The sequence below is a fragment of the Lacerta agilis genome, chromosome 11 (genome assembly GCF_009819535.1).
Source record: "Lacerta agilis isolate rLacAgi1 chromosome 11, rLacAgi1.pri, whole genome shotgun sequence".
Taxonomy (NCBI): Eukaryota; Metazoa; Chordata; class Lepidosauria; order Squamata; family Lacertidae; genus Lacerta; species Lacerta agilis.
The window spans coordinates 20,977,446-20,998,769 of NC_046322.1; the positions used below are offsets into that span (position 1 = coordinate 20,977,446).

At 43.0% G+C, this 21,324-nt stretch overlaps 1 protein-coding gene across 1 annotated transcript; it reads right to left on the minus strand.

Moving 5' to 3' along the window:
* Positions 1–20,105: 20,105 nt before the first annotated feature.
* LOC117055277 (G-protein coupled receptor 4-like) lies at positions 20,106–21,086 on the minus strand. The gene has a single exon (XM_033164734.1). It carries the CDS (start codon positions 21,084–21,086, stop codon positions 20,106–20,108), a length of 981 nt encoding a protein of 326 aa, XP_033020625.1.
* Between the last annotated feature and the right edge of the window lie 238 nt (positions 21,087–21,324).

The window sequence follows — 21,324 nt, forward strand, 5'->3', positions numbered from 1 at the left end:
GGATGATACTAAGCTAATTAGACCAATGGTCTGACTTGGTATAAAGGAATTTCCAATATTCCTATGTTGCAGTGTTCAGGGTATACATTGTTATGCTATCTCAGGGTAAACAGGTGCAAACACCTGATGGAGCTCTTTCCATATGAAGCAAAAACATATACCACACCTGCCTTGCAACACTAATACAGGGGCTGTTATCAGGGAAGAAACATTAGTCTACCTGATCCCAACCATGAGCCCACCTGACCATTTTCAACCTGCTTATTACCCTGCCAGTTTCCAAGGACAGAAATTAGCCCAGCATGGAAGGAGGTGGCTGAGGAGGATTTCTACATGGACTTGAATGCTAGAAGTGTTGAGTATAACTAACCATGCACCAGCCATTATATTCTCCCCAACAGATGCCTCCTCAGCCCTGCATTTGTAGTAATGGATTTGCTGGGATAATGTTAAATTCCGGCTTTAGGGCTGTTTGGTACTACTGAAAGTATTGTGCATCCTGAAACAATATTGTGAAGGCAAGGAGAAATAAGATTGAAGATGGATTTCAAAGAAAGTGGAATAAGAGAGGGAGAGTTGGGGGGGGGGGGAAATGGAACAGAATGGAGGGAAGCTGGTTGGAGAACCAAGTGGTATAGCTGAAAATATTTTCAAAGCCTCAATATATACAGATGACAATCCAAAGTATTAGCTCTTTTCCTTCTGCTTGTTTTTAATCTGACATAAAGATCTTGGCCTTCCACCAACCAGCCAGGACAATCGCATTGTGAGCGTCTCTTTGCGTTTAAGCAAATGGGCAATCAATTAAACACTCAGGTCTTTGTTTTGCCTTTATAGAGCCCTGATAATATCAGATGTTCAAAAGGGGAAGCAGAGAAAGGTTATTCTTGAGAAACTCTTGTGAAGAAGATCGGCATAGGGTGAAGCGTATTATGAGAGAGACCTCCCTCCAAAAGGAAACATCTGGCATCCATCAGCCAGAGTCTATCATGCTAGAAGATTTCTGATGCAGGCACACTTTTGAACGTTAGTGGGAATTTTAGCACTAAGAGATGGATTGAGAAATATCAAGCCTGTGTGGTGTAATAGTTATTGTCAGAGCATGACAGGGGAGATCCAATTTCAAATTCCAACTCATCCATGAGGTTCCCTGAAGACTTTGAGCCAGCCTCTGTTTCTCAGCCTAACCTTCTCAGTACCTCAGAGGGTGTGGGGCCGTGGGGGGTTCTAAGTATAAAGTGGGGGTATACCATCTTGAGGCCCTTGGAGGGATGGGGTATAAATAAAGTAATCAACTCAGAATCAATCAAATGTTTTGGGATATAAACCATGAACTGAGATTTGTTGTTCAGTATTATGCAATTCCATCTTTGCCTATAAGGTGGTGCCACAGTAACCAGCAGTGCCACTTGTGCACTTCCAGCAATTTTGATAAAATCGAGGAATATTCTGGGCCCAGTGCATGCCACCTCAGCAAAAGTTTTCATGACCAAAACCAAGTGAAAGAACAGCTTCAAAGCAGAAGGAAGCCTTGACAGGTGTAGGAACAGTCAAGATGTGACTCAGTAGTTGAGTTTCAAGAGAATTCAAACCAATTTCAATTCCAATTCCGATGAAAGATGCCAATCTTCAACAGCTACAGTTCACTTCCTGGATCTTAAGCCTACCTGCCAGACTGTCACTCAATCAGCTGTTTTTCTTCAGGGGATCAGCAGCATCATTTCCAGAGAAAAAGTAAACTTGAAATATTGTAATACACTTCCAGTGAAGTTTACTGAAACTTTGGCTATTCAGCTTAGGAGTGGTCAGAAGATTGGGATCTACTGGTTGGTCTCTGGATGATCTACAAGGAGATCAACAAGGGTTTCTGACTCCCGGCTGCAAGAGAGGTGTGTGTGTGTGTGTGTGTGTGTGTGTGTCTGTCTGTCTGTGTCTTTCAGTGTGTAGAAGGACACAAAATGTAGAACTAGAAGAAATGTGCCCTTGAAAGCTGATAATGTTGAATTTGAAAAAATGGGGAAATTAGACACATTGCACGTACACGTTTACTAAGCATTTAAATGACAAGCAATGGCAGGGACAGTATGTACACAAATCATATAACAGGACTGTGGACCAGATTCAGCTGAGGCCAGAGGCCTGAACCAAAGTGCGTTGAGACAGGTGGAAACAGCCCCAGATTACCAACCTCGCCTTCTTTTTCAAGCACCACTCTGTAGGACTGGATTCTCCCGCTTATCAGCACCAATCCTATGTGATGCTGGTTGCTCTTCTTTCACAAGCAGCTTCCCTTGTGTGCAAAACGAAGCAAATCCTACAAGCCTGAAGTTTGCTCACCCCTGATCTTGGTCATGCTGCTTCCACTACAGTATTAGCCTAACCTGTTGAGATGAGGTGCTGAACCTGTTTTAGCCAAACCTGTTGAGATGATTAGGTGCTGAAACTGCCATTGCCATAGAAGTTTCAGCACCTAATCGCTGCATTCCAATGCATTTGTTTTCAGAGAAGATCACTTCCATCAACCCTAGAATGTCTGTCTGTCTTCACCCCTAGGAAACATTAAGATTACGTTATATGCTATGCAATGGTTTTACATAAATATAAGGGGAAAACCCAACCAAATAGACATGCCACTTTTGCATTATTATTGAGGCTCACCAACAGAGCATGGTTGGAAAAGTAAATTTAATCCTAGCACTGGAGGTATGTCGAATTCTCCACACCCAAATCATCCTTAACAAATTAATCCCTGAAACAGAAGAATATGACTTGTGACAATGTCAAATTGCAGCTTGCCAAAAGCAGAACATTGGGATCGTATCAGCACATGCAAGGCAGATGGATCACTCTTCAACAATTAACTTCCCTGGATGAGGGCATCCGAGCAATTTTGGCATGTCTTTTGCCTCCTTGGATAGGCCTGCCTGTTTTTTTACTTCACGAAGGCTGCAATCTTAGACACACTTAACCGAGAGAAAATCCCATCAAACTCAGTGGGACTTGCTTCTTCTGAGCATGCTAGATGGTCAACATAATGTTTAGATAGAGCTTCTTTTCACATTGGTAACAAAAGCAGGTAACCTTGGAGTCTAAAATTGGGGCAGAAATTAAGGTTGAAAAAATTGGGGAGCAACCCTAGTTTCCCCCTTCAAACTATTTATTTGTTTGTTTGTAAAGTACAATCATGTGTGCAATTTTCTCCATGTAAAACCCATAGATATAATTTTAATTATTATTTTTTAATGTACAAACCTTTCAGCCCCTTATCTGGAATCCAAGAGCTACACCCTTCAGAATCTCTATTAGCAGGATTGTAGCTTGAATGGGGATCAGTGCTATTTTTCTATAAAAAGAGGTGCCAAAATTCACCTCCTTCGTTCTCTTAGAATGGGAATGGCACCCACCAGAGAGGTGCCAGAACTGAGTACCTGTGAGTTCCCCCTGGGGAAGGCCCTGAATGGGACTAAACCTGTTCTGGTCTCAGTAAACCTTCTAAAAGTGGTTTGTTGTCTTGCTAGAATTAAATGTATTTTTTATCCAATTCACTTTGCTGGCAACTGCGCCTCTAGTGATGGACTTCAGCAATCAAAACAAATTTCGAAGGATTTGAACAATTGCAAGGTTAGTTGAGTCAAAGAAGATGCTGTGCAGAACATTTCAAACAAAATGTGTGTGGTGGCAAGCATCTGTGTGTTTAGAAATCTCTGAGTTTCTGCTTGAGGAAGAAATTGAAGTTTATATAAACAAGAGCCTGTGATCTAATGTTTGAGCTTTTACGGACAAATGCAGACAAACCTTTACAGGAGGTTAGAGAGAGAAAGAGAGGTATAGAAAGGGATGAGACATTTTAGATGTCAAATTAATGTTTTTCACCCATGTAATCCAGTCTGGCAAAGCTCGTTTCCATCTTTCCACTCAGCCAGACCTGTAAAAGCAATTGTCTTTCATCATAACGTGAATCAAGCTTGAAAACTTCTGTGTTTCTGTAAAAGCTTGACAAAGTTAATTGAAATCTGGGCAACGAAGTCTGAACTTCCTGAGATAAGGTGTGTTTACAGAGGAAGTTGTTGCTAAGTTGGCCCAGGCTAACAATCCTAAAGTCTCTTGTTAAAGGATTTGTGTTATTTCTGTGGGTGGATCATAGGCTCATCCAATTATGATTGCAGTAAAAGCCAGATATTGTGTCATATGCTTTACTAGTTCATACTGGTTTGCAAATTCCATTCACTTTGCAAGGCATATGGAAAGAAAGAAAGAAAGAAAGAAAGAAAGAGAATGCCACACATTCAAACAGAAAAGGAAATGGGGAAAATCCCACAAAGTCCTATCAAGAGATTAAAGAACACTTCAGAAGTATATAATTTTATCAGTGCAGAAAAAGAATCAGTGTTTCGAATGTTATCAGTTTTCCATCTAGTAATAGAAGGATTTTTTTCAAAATATATACTGTATAGGAATTGCATCCCGCCCCCCATTTGTGATACTCTACTATCAAATTAGTAGACAAAATAGGCACATTAATCCTCACCAATGCTCATTAATGGCTGCTCTCTTCCTCTTCATCACCACACTTCTTAATTTTCTCACAGGAAAAACCTGTACCTCTTTAAGGAGATTGTCCCAAAACTGGTCTGGACAGAAGTCTGCCTTCGCTGGCACATTGCCTTTTGTCTTAATTTCCTTGCTTGCTTCGTGCTGGATTTATGACATGGCACACATTCAGCTGAGTCACTTGAGGTTCAATTCAGACATACTCATGCTTCAACGAGATCCACTGAGATCAGGGGACAGGTTAGTCACAACTAACCTCATTTCTATTGATTTGACTCCAAGCATGAGTAAGTCTGAACTGGATTCATCTTTTCATTAACTTCTCCAGTGGATTTCTGTTTAAGCAGAAGCTAAAACTTCACAGTCTCGTTCTGAAGAACCAAACCACTTCACGTAATTCTGTCTTGGGCTGTGTACACACCCCAATTTACTCTGAATGCATTGTGCTCCCACCACCTGACATTAACCATAATTCATACTTATCCTGCAGCTATCCTGTTGTTTCTTATGTAATAACGAATATTTGACCAGCTTTGACCCAAATGGAGAAAAAGAACGACCTAGCTACATTTTAGGCTGTGTGATGTGTCTATAGCTTCAGACAAGCAAGTCCGGTGATGGTAGAATCATAGAATTGTAGAGTCATCTAGTCCAAACCCCTGCAATGCAGGAATCTCAACTAAAGCATCCATGACAGACAGCCATCTGACCTCTGCTTAAAAACCTCCAATGACATATAAGCCTCTTTATTAGGGCCGCCCTCTTCAAGATATGTCACTTGTTGACAGAGTACATGAGTAGTATAGTATGATGGCATGATTCATTTTTCCAAATAAATATCAACACAGCCCACAATTCCGGCAGGAAGAAGCATGTGTGAACAGGAAATGCCTAGTGGGACAGTAGGGTGGAGTTGAAATAAAAAGCACTGCTGCAAGAGTGCAAGTCTGGAGTAAGATAAGTGCTTGAAATGCAGCATCTTGAATAATATTCTTAGCACCAAAATCTATATACATAAAAACATTCAAGATGGGTCTTTTGATGTAGCTGCAATGCTCCGTAACCGCTTGACCGATTGCCTTCAAATTTGGACACAACATTCCTTGGCCATATAGGAAGGTTCTTAGGTACCTAGATTGCAAAAAATATCACACTTTCCCAGGTAAATCCGTGAATTTCTGCAAAAAAGCGCCCTCCAGTGGACATCAAAGACCACAGGCTGTGATATATTTCAGAGCTTACAGGGTTAAAACTGCTCTGATCACATGATGTGCTGTTTTTCTGTGAGTCAGCATTTGGGACGCTTTCTCTTTCTGTTCTGCTCCAGTGGGGGGGGGATGTCAGGCAGCCCAGGAGGAGAGAGGAGAGGGAGGGAGGGGGGTCATCAGAGGGAACCCGCACACAAACTAAAGAGAGAGAGTCCATGACGAGAGAGGACAGGGAAGGGGGAACAGGAGAGGAAAAAACAACAGGTGACGGGGAAGTCTCAGGGCTGTTTCCACAAAATGAGCCACAGCAACGCATGGCTGGGTCTACTAGTATGTGTGTGTGTGTGTGTGTGTGTATATATATATATATATATATATATATATATATATATATTTATTTATATATCATCCGCATTTCTCTCTTTTTTGTACTCTTGTGTCCTGCTAAGAAGTTACCCTAAAATAGTTACTTCACTGTTCTATATAAGTAAGTATTGATCTATTTAGTCAGGCTAAATAGTGTTGAACTATTTGGTCATTTAGTCCATCTAGTCTAGCATTTTCTTTCCCACAGCAGCCAATCAGCTGCTTCTGTGGAAGTCCACAAGCTGAGCCTCCTGATGAAGTTAGTTCTTGCCACATGCATTCATGCCCTAGTTGCCTCCAGTTCAGACTACTGTCCATGGGGCAGCCTTTGAAAACTACACAGAATCTGCAAGTGGTACAAAATATCATCTGGCCAGGAACCAAGCCTGTCTTGCTTGATCTACACACTGGATCTTCATTTGGGCTCAGTCCAAGGCCCTGGTGTCAACCATGAAAGCCCCAAGAAGCTTGGGACCTGATACTTTAAGGACCACCACATGCTCATCTGCATGCTCCAGACATCATCTAAGAAGAAGAAGATAGGGAGACATCAGTGGCCCGGCTAGCTTAGTATTGTCTACATCACCTTGCAGCTGCTGTCCAGGATTTAAAGTATCTCAAAGTAGCTGTCTTAATACAAAGAAATTTCAGAAATAGACTGGAAAGAGAAGTGGCTGAATTGCAACTAATCACCTAACTTAAAACCATGGAGAAACCTGGTCTGAACAAAGACATTGGATTCTTATCTCATTATACATAACAAAGCTATCTTTAGCCATCTCACCCCTTGCCTTTCCCTGCAAGACTAATTGCAGCCGTTAAGAGTCATCAACAGGTTTTCCACACCTATCAGCTGATCACCCATTCCCACCACCCTTCTGAGTAATACCCCTCCCCACTCCCTCACTATATTTAAGGATCTGGTGACTTCTGTTTCAGTGTATCTGAAGAAGTGTGCATGCACATGAAAGCTCATACCAAGAACAAACTCAATTGGTCTCTAAGGTGCTACTGGAAAGAATTTTCTATTTTGTTTCGACTATGGCAGACCAACACGGCTACCCACCTGTAACAGGATTTAAGAGCCATACTTAGAAATGCCAGGGATCAAACCTGTGATCTTCTACATTCAAAGCATGTGGCCAGCCCAATTATGGGTGAACCTGTCGATTTCAGCTTCTGATTCCCCCCCATCTTAAATTCAGTCAGTCACCCACATTTCCACATTGCAGCACCTGTGTTAATTTCTCCTAATATGCACTTTTTTGTACGCAATTTCCCCTACTATAACACATTTTGGTATGTTAATATTGCTAATATATGCATTTCTCTACACACTTTAGTATGTCTGTTTTTCTACACATTACATGACTGAGAATGGCATTGCCAAATCTGGGGCAATGTGAATTTTGAAAGATGGTTGTGTTTCGATTTATGTGCTATTTCAGAAAGAGCAAGTGAGGTAAGTTCACCTTTAAATACAAACTGAATCAATTTTCCCCACCCCATCCCCTGTCCCTTAATGGAAAAAGAATGTGTCACTCAGCAAAGGAACAAGTAAGGTATTTTCCTAACTTCCTTGGATGGTTGTATGCAAAATAATTTCTTCTGAAGCCGCTGTAGCTGCCACAATTCAAACCACTGTTTGCAGTGCCTGGGCTTAAGAGGCTAAAAAGGATTTCCTGGGCTACTTTACAAAGGTGTCACCTTTGCTGTGAAGCAGAAGCCATTCGCGTATGTTCAAAAAATAATCTATTAACATCATTTCCTACTATGAAAATTTAATCCCTCCAAGTGCTTCATCTTTAAGTGAATCAATGTCAGAGAGAGAAAGAATGCTCTGGGAAAGAAGACAGAATAGTGTCATGGTTTGTGAATATTTAGAATACGATTCCTTAACAGGAAGATCCATTATTTTTGTGGAGTAGTTCCCATGGGGAAGCAACTTTGCAGGATTGTTAAAACCAGACAGGAAAAATGTAGGAAGCCAGACAAGATACTGTAGGAAATAATCATCCACTGGCAAAGGAAAAGATTGTATGATCTAATATGTTTTTCCATCTCTTAATTCATATTATTCTATAATTGGCAGCCCTGGAATACAGTCAAAAGTGGTGTGGTTCAGTTCCTATTGGAAGAAGAAGAAGAAGAAGAAGAAGAAGAAGAAGAAGAAGAAGAAGAAGAAGAAGAAGAAGAAGAAATATTATCTGTATTTTTCTAGAACTATCCAGGGTTTGCACCTAAACACTTAATGTCATGGAAATCATGCATGATTTCTAGAATATTCTAGCTTGGAATATCCAAAGTGAAAAGGGTGGTGTATGTGTGTGATTGAGACTCGTGAGAGTCCCATGGACTACAAGAAGATCAAACCTATCCATTCTCAAAGAAATCAGCCCTGAGTGCTCACTAGAAGGACAGATCCTGAAGTTGAGGCTCCAGTACTTTGGCCACCTCATGAGAAGAGAAGACTCCCTAGAAAAGACCCTGATGTTGGGAAAGATGGAGGGCACAAGGAGAAGGGGACGACAGAGGATGAGATGGCTGGACAGTGTTCTCGAAGCTACTAACATGAGTTTGGCCAAACTGCGAGAGGCAGTGAAGGATAGGCGTGCCTGGCGTGCTCTGGTCCATGGGGTCACGAAGAGTCGGACACGACTGAACGACTGAACAACATGTGTGTGATTATTTCCTTGGGTTATGATCCACTAGTAGTTCTATGGAGGACATAGCACCATGGTAACTAATGGTCTCCTTGCTCTGGCTCATGAATGAAGCGGTGGTGGTGATGGTTTTGTTATTTATACCCTGCCCATCTGGCTGGGTTGCCCCAGCCACTCTGCGCTGCTACCAACACATACAAAAACATACAAATGTTTAGGGGTACTCTCATTTTGACACAAGAAAACCACCATTTTATAGTTCAAATTTGGGGGGGGGGGGATAAATGCAGTAAATGGACAAAAGTACAAAGAACCTGCATTACCTCATAAAACACCACACACCCACATTCCACGCTGCTTCACACATTAAACACTCACTTCCATCTGAGACTCAGGAAACACCGTGACAGGAAATGAGGCCGCCATCGGGGGGTAGCAACGGAACTGATGATTCACGGTGCTGTTAGATTCTGTTAGATTCACAAAATGTTTAGGGGTATGCGTACCCCTGCATACCCCCAGAAAAAAGCACTGCAAAAACATAATAAAATGTCAAACATTAAAAAACTTCCCAATACAGGTCTGCCTTCAGATGTCTTTGAAAAGTTGTGTAGTTCTTTGTCAACTTGACATCTGATTGGAGGGCCTTCCACAGGGAGGGTGCCACTGCCGAGAAGGCCTTCTGCCTGGTTCCCTGTAACTTCACTTCTCACAGTGAAGGGAAGCAGCAAGCAGAACGTGAGCACAAGAGTCCTTTTCTTCCCGTGGTTTACAGCAGCAGGCATTCTGAAACATTGCTGCCTCCAGCTGTGGAGGCTGAGCCATAACAGTCAACTTTTCCCTTTTCTTGTGAGGAATCCTATTCGGAATAAGGGAATTTCCCTTTAAAAAAGTGAAATGTTGACAGCTATGGGCTGAGCATAGCCATCGTGGCTAGGAGCCATTGATAGCTCTCTCCTCCATGAATCTGCTTAAAGCCATCCAAACTCAACGCCTCTTGCTCAGCAGTATTTCATCCCAAATGCCTCTCATCCCACTGATTCTGTGGCCACAACATGAAATGGTTAGAATGATCTGTTCACCTGTTAGCAAGACACCCACTTTATCAACATCATGGGTTGAGGGGACAGTAGGGCCTTGACTGCCAGCTACACTGCTATAGCTGCTCACAACCCTTGTGTATTAAGGCTGTAAGCATGTAGACACAAACACACACATGCCAGCTTTGTTGACATCCCACTGAGTGTGAAGACATTGAGCACTGGAACAGGTTACACAGCCTTGAGGTCATTGTGGACTTTCAACTGTCCATGGTGGTGCGCAGGTCAAGTCTGTGACCAAGCAACTGTCTACCAGCTCCATTTGGTACACTGGCCGAGACCCTACCTGCCTATGCATTGTCTTGCCAGAGTGGTATGTGCTCTGGTTATATCTGGTTTGGGCTACTGCAATGTGCTCTACAAGGTGCTACCTTTGAAGGTGACTCGGAAACTACAATTAATCCAGAATGAGGTGTCCAGACTGATGACTGACACTGGTCCTAAAATATCTAAATTGGCTCCCAGTGCTTTTCCGAACACAATTCAAAGTGTTGGTGCTGACCTCGAAAGTCCCAAACAGCTTCGTGCCTGTATACCTGAAGGAGCATCTCCATCCCCATCATCCAGACCAGAGGTCTAGCTCCGAGGGCCTTCTGGTGGTTCCCTCACTGCAAAAAGTAAGGTTACAAGGAACCATCTGAAGACCTTCTCTCCCTTAGAAATCTGAAGGTCTTCTCTCCCTTCAGATGTCTAAGAAATAAACAACTGTCTGACTTTTAGAAGACATCTGAAGGCAGCCCTGTATAAGGAAGCTTTTAATGCCTGAAGTTTGGTTGTGGCTGGGGCAACCTAGTCAGATAAGTGGGGTACAAATAAAATAACAACAACAACAACAACAACAACAACAACAACAACAACAACAACAATACTGTAGATGGTAAGCACCATCCTGCTAAACCTTCCCTAGACCCTTTTGTAACTACTATTAAGGGAATATTTTATAACTATTATTAAAGGATACTGGGGAAATATATATAGACAAAACCCAGGGATGTGTGTGTGTGTGTGTGTGTGTGTGTGTGTGTGTGGTTCCGGGGGAAATCAATCGAAGTTAAATTTGGGAACATAGGCATCATTTTGCTCTATATACCGAAACATATGGCTAAACCTGAAACCAAATGCACCTTTACTGGTTTTAAGCTAACTTTACCAACTCTAAATTATTAAGGTTTTTATTTTTTTTAAAGAAACATTTAATTGCATGCCATAATTAAGCATTACACATCTTTGTATCTGGCCTGCAGCCATGAGATCAGACAATGATCTCATCAGACATCATAAACTATGCAGGGTGAGGCCAGGTCGCTGCTTTGATGGGAGATGTCCAAGGGAAAGCTTAGGTATTGGAGAGAATACTCACTCTGATTCAGTAGGTGGTGCTCTTTCCTTCTAAAGTTAGTATTACCAAACTAACCTTCTGCATAATACTGGTGTGGCAAAAGGTCTGTTGAATGAAGATTTTAATTTGTGAGCCAAGTGTAAAACTGGGCTCACTATGCCTTGTGACCATTAATAATCTTCCACAGTCCTGTCACTTACTTAGAGTAGCTATATTGACTCTAGAACTGGCTGCGTTTCAGTAATGCAGTTATTTTCTGAAGCTGGGCCCCAGCACACATGTCACTACTTTGGTTAAATGGACCTGGTTTCAAAAAAGCAGATAAAAATCCACATTGAAGCTGCCTATACAAAGAGATGGTATAGTTAGCATCGCAACAACCAGCAATAGGGAAACCAGCAATGCTGGAAACCATGGAAGGGGAGAGGGCTCTTGTGCTCATGTTCTGCTCACTGGTTTCTCACAGGCATCTGGTTGGCCATTGCAAGAACAGGATGCTGGACTAGATGGGCCCATTGGCCTGATTCAGCAGGCTATCTTTATGGTCTTAATAATGGGGTGCCACCACACTTAAAAGATCCACTTCTTTCAAATGCAGAACAAGTGTAGTTCACCAGTTAGAAATCTTGTTGATAGAAGAGTTAGAATCAATCAATAAATATTCTGCAATATTGACCGTGCGCAACAATATATTGCATCAGGGATAGGCACCACGGTGCCTTCCAAATGTGGCTGGATTGCAACTCCCATCAGCCCCAGCCAGCATGGGCAATGCTCAGGGATGATGGGAAACCGAGTCCAAAAACACCTGGAGAGCACCAAGGCAGTATTAAACCACCTGACACAGTGGCAGTAAATAAGGGACGTGAGTGACACTGTGGTCTAAACCACTGAGCCTCTTGGGCTTGCCGATCAGTAGGTTGTCGGGTCAAATCTACACAACAGGGTGAGCTTCCATTGCTCTGTCCCAGCTTCTGCCAACCTCACAGTTTGAAAGCACACCAGTGCAAGTACATAAATAGGTAACGTTGTGGCAGGAAGGTAAATGGCATTTTCGTAAGCTCTGGCTTCTGTCACGGTGTTCTGTTGTGCCGGAAGTGATTTAGTTATGCTGGCCACATGACCTGGAAAGCTGTCTGTGGACAAATGCTGGCTCCCTCAGCCTGAAAAGCGAGATGAGCGCCACAACCCCAGAGTCGCCTTTGACTGGACTTAACTGTCCAGGGGTCCTTTACCTTTAAAGGTAAAGGTAAAGGGACCCCTGACCATTAGGTCCAGTCGCAGATGACTCTGGGGTTGTGGCACTCATCTTGCTATATTGGCCGAGGGAGCCGGTGTACGACTTCTGGGTCATGTGGCCAGCATGACTAAGCCGCTTCTGGCGAACCAGAGCAGTGCACGGAAACACCACTTACCTTCCTGCCAGAGCGGTACCTATTTATCTACTTGCACTTTGACGTGCTTTCGAACTGTTAGGTAGGCAGGAGCTGGGACCGAACAACAGGAGCTCACCCCGTCACAGGGATTCGAACCGCCGGCCTTCTGATCGGCAAGCCCCAGGCTCAGTGGTTTAACCTTTACCAAATGATACCCAAGATGATCTGTTCCTAATTCAAGTGACCAACTGCAAATCCAGTAGAGGAGTAGTTCACAAAGGGTGTGGCAGGAGAGGATGGCAAGTATGTTGGAAAGATTCGAGGACAATCACAGAAACATTTAAACATTTCATTGCAGTATAGAATAATATAGTATCAATATACTTGTATATTCAACCAGAAACAGTATCCATGCCTTTCTTTGAAAACATTGGCTATTCTTCTACATTCACCACAACATACTGTTGTGAACAGGGATTTTCAACTCTTACAAATATGAAAGATCAGAAAAGAGAAAGGCTTCTTTGTGTTGATGAGAAGATGAGAGTTTGTTCATCTCAAATTAGACCTCATATCAATGAGATTACCCAGCAAAAGCAAATGAGTTTGTATACATGCTTAAGGTGCATATGTAAGAGGCTCATTTATAACTGTATTTTGGGAATTCTTATGTAGCTGCATTGTTTTATATTTCCAGGATGTCCCATGATAGTATTATAAAGTAGTTGTGTTCTATGTGATAAATCAAGCACTGACAGGAGTTGTTTCTTTTTGTTTTCCAGTGTATTTCTTATCAATAAAAAAATTGGCAAGCAAATTCTTATTCTGAAAGTGTGGCCCAGAGAAAAAAGTTTGAGAAACACTTCAGTAGAGTCTTGTTGCTGTTCTTCCTAAATCACCTTAATTGCTCCCCCCCCTCCAGTCTCAGGTCGAGAATCCCTTTCCTAGATCAGCCTTGAGGCTCTTTTTGATTCCCCCAAAACCTGTGGCAGACAAAATGAGTGCAGTGCCATCCCTGCAAGAATCACAGAATGATGACCCCAGCCATTATTGCTGCCACTGCTGATCAAGAGAGGGCCAGGTGGCAATCATTTTGCAAAATATTGGCTGGAACCCTGTTTTTAAAGGGAAGTTGCATTTAAAGGACTCACAAGGGGGTACAAGTTGCACAGAACAAATGCTCAACTTGGAATAAGTAAGCAGCACAAAAACAATTTATTAATCCCGCACCTAGTGTGTGTGTGGTGGGGAAAGTATATTGCAATCCAGTTCCTCTTACACATATGAATGGTATTAGATTCTCCACAATCTAGCTCTGATTTTAGCAGACATGTCTGTTCCAGCTGTGTGAGTATGATTGATAAGGCACCCTGTGTTACGGGCAGGATTCAAGAATGGGAGCGTGTCCAAAAGCAAGCAGACCACAATGTTCCTTTGGAGAACTGATGTCACCAGCTGCTTGTCCTAATCTATCCAACCCCATCAGGAGATTACTAGCCAATTATCTCAGGCTGCCCTTTCTGTTAGTCAAGATGGCTATGGAGCTAAACATCAGACCAGGATCATGACTATTGTACCTGGCTATTGGGGGAAAAGGCACTTGTAGCACTGGGATTTTTTTTGAGCAGGCATAACCTTTCCACCAATAACAATCAGCATGAATATTGCCAGAAACTTGGGGATCTAGATGCTTCTTGGCACTATTGGACAGCATATCTTTCCCACTTGCAGTGCATTAGGACATAGGGAAAGGACCAAATTGCAAACATGCGCTGGATTATGGAGAAAGCTAGAGAGTTCCAGAAAAACATCTACTTCTGCTTCATTGACTATGCAAAAGCATTTGACTGTGTCGACCACAGCAAACTATGGCAAGTTCTTAAAGAAATGGGAGTGCTGGATCAACTCATTTGTCTCCTGAGAGACTCCCTAGAAAAGACCCTGATGTTGGGAAAGATGGAGGGCACAAGGAGAAGGGGACGACAGAGGATGAGATGGTTGGACAGTGTTCTCGAAGCTACTAACATGAGTCTGACCAAACTGCGAGAGGCAGTGAAGGATAGGCGTGCCTGGCGTGCTCTGGTCCATGGGGTCACGAAGAGTCGGACACGACTGAACGACTGAACAACAACTTAGGTTAGATACTTATAGTGAAAAGAGGGCAGCACTTGGATCAGATCACGTGTTTCCAGGCACACAATATAAAGTACCATTTTGTGTAAGAACTGACAAATGTCAAATTGTCACTCTATAAAGCTCCAAAGTGACAAAACAACAAATATCCCTTAGCTAGTGCTGGAGTACCCAATCCATTCAGAGTTTTTTAAGTGTCTGGGCTAGGGGAGCCACAGCAAGAGCAATGACCAGTGTTCCCAGGTTCTCCAGTAGGTGACAGTAGGCATAGATGGGAGGAGCAAGCAACCTTTCTCAGTCCCTCACACATAATGGTAATCGTGTGTGAATTTCTCAGCCTCTCCTCATCATAGAATCCATTGCTCTGTGGGTTCTTTGTGTGTTTTTGTGATGCTTCAGCTTCCCTTTCCCACAACAGAGTGAAGGCATAAATGACAGGCAGATTTCAGAGGAGAAACCACCTTCATCTGTTGCAGATCAGTCAGCATAGCTACATAGCCAATTGCACATGCCATGGCCTCTTGCCTCTCTCCTCCTCCTCCCCCTCCCCAATCTCTCTCTGATCTTTCATGGCAAAATGATCACAGCTCTAATCTGTTCTGTCAATTTTGATATTTCCATAAGTGACTGGGTCAATTAGACAATGGGGGCCATGAGAGGGGGGGGAGTCTAGCTCAGGAGAGCCCCACCCTCAACCACAGGAGATATCCCAAGCACACAGGGGATAGCAGGACCACACCTCCTGGTGCAGCCAATGACACCTGCAAGTCTCCTGGCCCCATCTCCAGCACAGCATCCATGTGTTTAGCCTCATAGCTGAAAGCTGCATGTGTGTAGTCTCTCACATTTTCAGAATCTAGTTACAGGTAGCTAGCCGTGTTGGTCTGCCATAGTCGGAAAAAAATAAAAATAAAAATCTTCCAGTAGTACCTTAGAGACCAACTAAGTTTGTGCGTGCACATGAAAGCTCATACCAAGAGCAAACTTAGTTGGTCTCTAAGGTGCCACTGGAAGGAATTTTTTTTTATTTTTTTTTTTCAGAATCCTAACACTAGAACTTAGGGTTTTTGGTTTGGATATGAAAGGAAAAGGAATGGAAGGAGATGCAGGCTGCACACTGTACAACCCAAATATGTTTTCAATTTTAATTGTTTTGTATTTCAAATTGGCTTTTCTTAATCAGAAGCAATGTAACCCTTACGACTTCCTTCTTCTTTCAAAGCACTGTCGTTATTTGACATCTGTTTTGCCTGAGATTTAGTCTGCTTTGCTATTTCAAAGATGGCCTGAAATTTCAAGCTTTCCTTGCCTCTCGATACTTGTCACTCAACTATGTGAAAGTCTTTGAGGCAGTTCCTTTCAGACTGTGCTTGAAATAATTGTATACCTCTCCATCCTCACCTTTGGCTGAATCTTATCACATAAATAGAGGTATGTACAGAGAGGGACAAAGTGGATGCATATCTGCAGCTTTGACTTCTAAGGTAAGTGTATATTGTTGCCCCTTTCCCCAAAATTAAGAACAGCAGGGCTTAATTTCTTTGTTTTTCTTCAAACCAGAGTGTTTCAAAGAAAGTTTCCCAATAAAAGTACTTGAAGTGGTTTTAAAAGAATGTGGGCACTCTCTTATCACAAGATGGGACTATGTGCATATAGGACTATGTGCATATAAGATACAGATACAGATATATAACACCACTTAATTTCTTATCGTCACTCAGACTAGATATTGCAAATCTCTGTGCTTATTGTCTATCACTGCATTGACCAAATAGAGCTGAATTCTGGCAAGATTGAGAAGATGGCGATTGGTAGGTCTTATGATCTGAATGAAGATAGAGACACATGGCATTATTGCCACCAGGGTTGGAATGCTCACAGAGCCATCAGTGTGCCTTGAACTTTGGGTTCAAACCATGTGCAAACACTGGACAACACTGGACAAGTGGACAGGGGCAAATGTTCCCCAGCCCACCCAGACCTACAAATTTCATGTTTCTTTGTTGATCAAATACAGTAGGGGTTGCTTAAAAGTGGTCTCCAGGACACGTAAGAGGTTTTTGCGCTCACACCCCAAATTTGGTATTAATAATAATAATAAAGTCTTTTAATACAGTTACTAAACAGTGTTGGGCTAGGACCCGGGAGAGCAGAGATTGAATCCCCACTCAGCCATGAAGCTCCCTGGGTGACCTGGGGCCAGTCACCATCTCTTAGCCTAACCTACCTTGCAGGGCTGTTGTGAGGATGAAATGTGGAGAAGGAGAACCATGTACACCACCTTCAGACCCTTGGAAGATAAAGGTGGTATAGAAATGTAAATAATAATAGTAATTTAGTACAACTACTCTTAGCTGCACAAACTTCCCTGCCCTACCCTCTCACTGTGTGCCCACAATTCTCCTTCTAAATCTGCTCTGGGGTGTTTCTTCCACCCTCTGGAGCAGATTTAGAGAGGTTTCATGTGGCATGTGAGGACAAGAAAGGGAGAAGAAGTTACATTGTGCAGCTAAAAGTCATTGCACTAGCCTAGCTGTTTAGCTGGATACCACCCAAAGTTTTGGACTGTTCCTAGGGTCTCCAGCTGCAAGATATGAAAGGGCTTTTTTTCCTCCCTAAGACCCCCTCCCAAAACTTCCTTTTTTAAAAAAATGCTGGCCATGATCTAGATGGAGACTAGATGAAGCAATGGTTTGACTCATAGAAGGCAGGTTTATGTGAAGTATAGCTTGAAATTAGAAGTGGAAAGGAAGTTGAAAAAGTAGCCACTTGCTCATGCAGACATAGTTGAGGTGGTCATTCAAAACCCTCCACACAATAGCAGGTGGTGGTGGTACTGCAAGTGCTCACCTGACCTCCAATCAGTCTTGTTGTTGCTGCTTCCTAGAAGATAGAAGAGGAGAGGCAAGATGGCAATGAGGGTGGCATGGTGAAAACCCACCAGCAAGACTGCACTCCCCGTCTGCTCCCAGTAAGCAGCAGACTCCAGTGACAGACTGGAGGTACAGTGGTACCTCGGGTTACAGATGCTTCAGGTTACAGATACTTCAGGTTACGGACACTTCAGGTTACAGACTCCACTAACCCAGAAATAGTACCTCAGGTTAAGAACTTTGCTTCAGGATGAGAACAGGAATCACGTGCCAGTGGCGTGGTGGCAGCGGGAGGCCCCATTAGCTAAAGTGGTACCTCAGGTTAAGAACAGTTTCAGGTTAAGAATGGACCTCTAGAACGAATTAAGTTCTTAACCCGAGGTACCACTGTAATGTGAGTGCCATAACACAATCACCTCACCATGCCATCTACCACTGCCTCAATGTTTGCATCCCATATGTCAGGTGGGCAGCAGAACCATGCCTCCTGGCTCCACCATCCAATTTCTGTGTAGGCTCCTCTTTCAAATGCAGCATGTATGTTGGGAGCAAGGGCAGTGGGACACATGGCATTAGGGATGCAACCAGGATCTGTGATCCCACTGCACCGGATGTGCACATGGACTGTGCATGTGCCAAGCAACACCCCTTGAGTTGCAAAGATCCCAAGTATGCTTTTTCACCTGGATCTCCATCGACCTTCCCCATATTATTGTAAGAAAAACACTAGGGCCTAATTTGAGTAGTAGAGTGCCTGGTATCTGGTGGGCGGAGCTTGTGTGTTATGCTCCGGAATCAGCCTCTCCCTTCAGTGTGTTTTCAGTTAAGAATGTCAGTTAAGAGGGACCAACCGCTTCTTCTTGCACAGAGGCACAACAATGATCACCCTTGCTAGACAGAACAAATGGTCTTCAAATACAGCCACAGGTCAAATGCTGTCTCGCGTCTCTTGTGCAGGTGCCAGCTCCTGTCACCCTGATGAAGTTAGGATGCATGTAGAACCAGGTCCCTTCAGCCATGATGTCATAACATCCTAGATGACACCACATTTATTTCACAAAACCCCCAGCCTCTGTTTTGGCACATGAAAGTGGTGCAATTCAAAGATAAGTATTTGTAACAATGGTGATGACCTGGATTATTGGTGGTTTGGTAGAGGGACCACTGTTCTAGAAGAAGGGAAGGCATTTGTTTTCTGTGGTCCAGAAGTGAACTGAACCAGAACATGCAAACCTTGGCATATTCCTCCTGCCTCATTTGGTAGCTTCAAATAAATCTAAACCTTGCTCTTGATCTGTCAAATGGGAAAATAAGGGACTTACCACACAAGATTAATGTGAAAGCTATTCTATTTTTACTTAACATAAATTGCAGGACTTGGTTGTAGTAAAACCTCTAAGCAGTTTATGAGAAGTATTAAAACAGTTAACATATTTGAAACATTTAAATATATTTAAAATTAACAGTAAAAAGTATTAAAATACATCAACATCTATGTGTCTGGAGAGGCTTGCTTAAACAAAAATGTTGTAAGAAAGTACAGTGAAGGCACCTGCCTGATCTGACTTGGCAGTGAGTTCCAAAGTCTAAGTGCCACTACATGTCCAAATACCAGTCCCTTACAGGCAAATAACAAGCATTATGTGGCACCCATAGCAGTGCCAGTTCTGCAGATCAAAGCGATTGAGTGGGCATATGGGGGTAAGGCAATGAGCTTTTGCAAAGCACTTTCTGTATTCGCAAATTCTATTTATATGATTCATTAAATTTTTTAAAGTTTTGGTCTTTTTGATGAATATTTCTGTTACTTAATTGCCCCCATGCATCCAACTATTCTACTAGCATGGATCACTTGCATACACTCTCAAGTGTGACTAATTTCCCCCATTTGCATTATGTACACAACATTTTATCCTTCAGAGGAGCACCAAGAACAGGCTGTCTCCCTATGTTCAGCATTCTCATCTTACCATGATTCACTTTCAGCTTGCTGGCCCTCAACCACCCCACCATTGTTTCCAGACTCCAACACCTGAACAGGCCCTCCTGATTCAGATGGGATGGAAAGACAGAGCTGAGTACCACCAGCATATTGAAGCTGTGGTCAGCACCTTTGGAATTCTACAGGCCATGTTACTTTCACAGGATCGTAGAGTTATAGAGTTGGAAGGAATCCCTAGGGTCATCTAGTCCAACTCCTTTCAACTAAAGCATCCATGACAAGTGGCCATCCAACCTCTGGTTAAAGACCTCCAAGGAAAGAGGGTCCACCAACCCGTGAGGGAGTCTGTTCCACCGTCTAACAAATCTTATTGTCAGAAAGTTCTTCCTGATGACTTTAGAAACACACTCCCTTGTGTGTGGGGGCCCTTATTTTTCTTTTTGACCTGGTCAAATCAGCCACTTCTTTTAGTGTCAGAGAGCAGAGAAGTTTGAAAGACACTGTGTTTTCCATGTCTAAAGCCAGTAGGTGACTTATTGAACCTCAGGTTGCTTTTATGTCTGTTCCATTGTGGAATGTAAAGGAAGATCTTCCAACTTATGTGTGGTTTCTGTCCTGTGACCTTTGAAACTGAGATGATCTTTAAGCTCAACCTGAACATCTTTAAGGAGCAGGACGTAAAGAAGGGGATCCAATATATTACCCAAGGTGGCTAAACACCAAGTAAAGTACATGGAATTGAAAATGCTCCTCTTAAAATCACAGATATTGTCCTTTTCCAGCTCCAGTGCCCAGTAGAATTTATAAAATGAAACCAGTTGGAAGGGAGTATAGAGCAGGAAGTAGGAGGCCAAGATAACGGAGATAAAGCCATAGATCCTCTGTTTTACTCTTTGATGCAGAGATGCCATCTTCCTGACCTCAAGCAGCACCCTAAGGTAGAAGAATCCCATGAGAATGCAAGGAATGAATAAAGTGAGGCTCATGGTGGACATCTTGAAGTGTGCATAGTCCTTGCCTAATTGGATGCTGTCTAAACAGTTCCCTTGCCATGTCCCCAAGTCCTTCATCTCTAGCCAGATGCCAGCAGCACACAAAATGGCCACCAGGAGCCAAGCCACAACGCTCACCATGGTGGCACTGCTCATTGTCTGCAATCTGTGGAACTTCATTGGGTGAATTAACCCTATGTAACGGTCCATGGCAATGAGGCACAGGAAGTTGTTCTTGGCATAGAAGTTTGTGGAGTGGACCACACCAACGACCACACAGGCCACTTGCCCTAGGATCCAGTGGTGGTTGCGGGAACTGTAAGCAATCCAGAAGGGTAGCAGCAGAGTCTGCAAGAGGTTGGCCAGCACTACGTTAAGCACATAGACCGAGAGAACAATGGACTTTTTAATGTGGGTTATCACGGCCCAAAGGGCCAAACAATTCAGAGGCAGCCCAGCGGTCAGTGCCACAGAGTACATAGGAATTGTGAAGTATTTGGTGGTGTTTAAAGCCACAGGGCAGGTTGAGTGGGTGGCATTCATGGCACCAAAAGGAAGTTCTCACAGTGGCACTGTCTTCAGACCTTTGTCATCTCATAGTCATTGTGGAGAGGGGTCTCCCAACTGCTGAACTCCCCTTACATCTGCCAAAAATGAAGAAGGAAATGAGACCTACTCAGGTGGAGATAGAGAAACCCTCCTTTCCACATCCTTTGCTTTGCAGAGGTGGACCACAAGTTCTAGGATTTACCTAAAACCTAAGGAAGAAAGACACCATAAG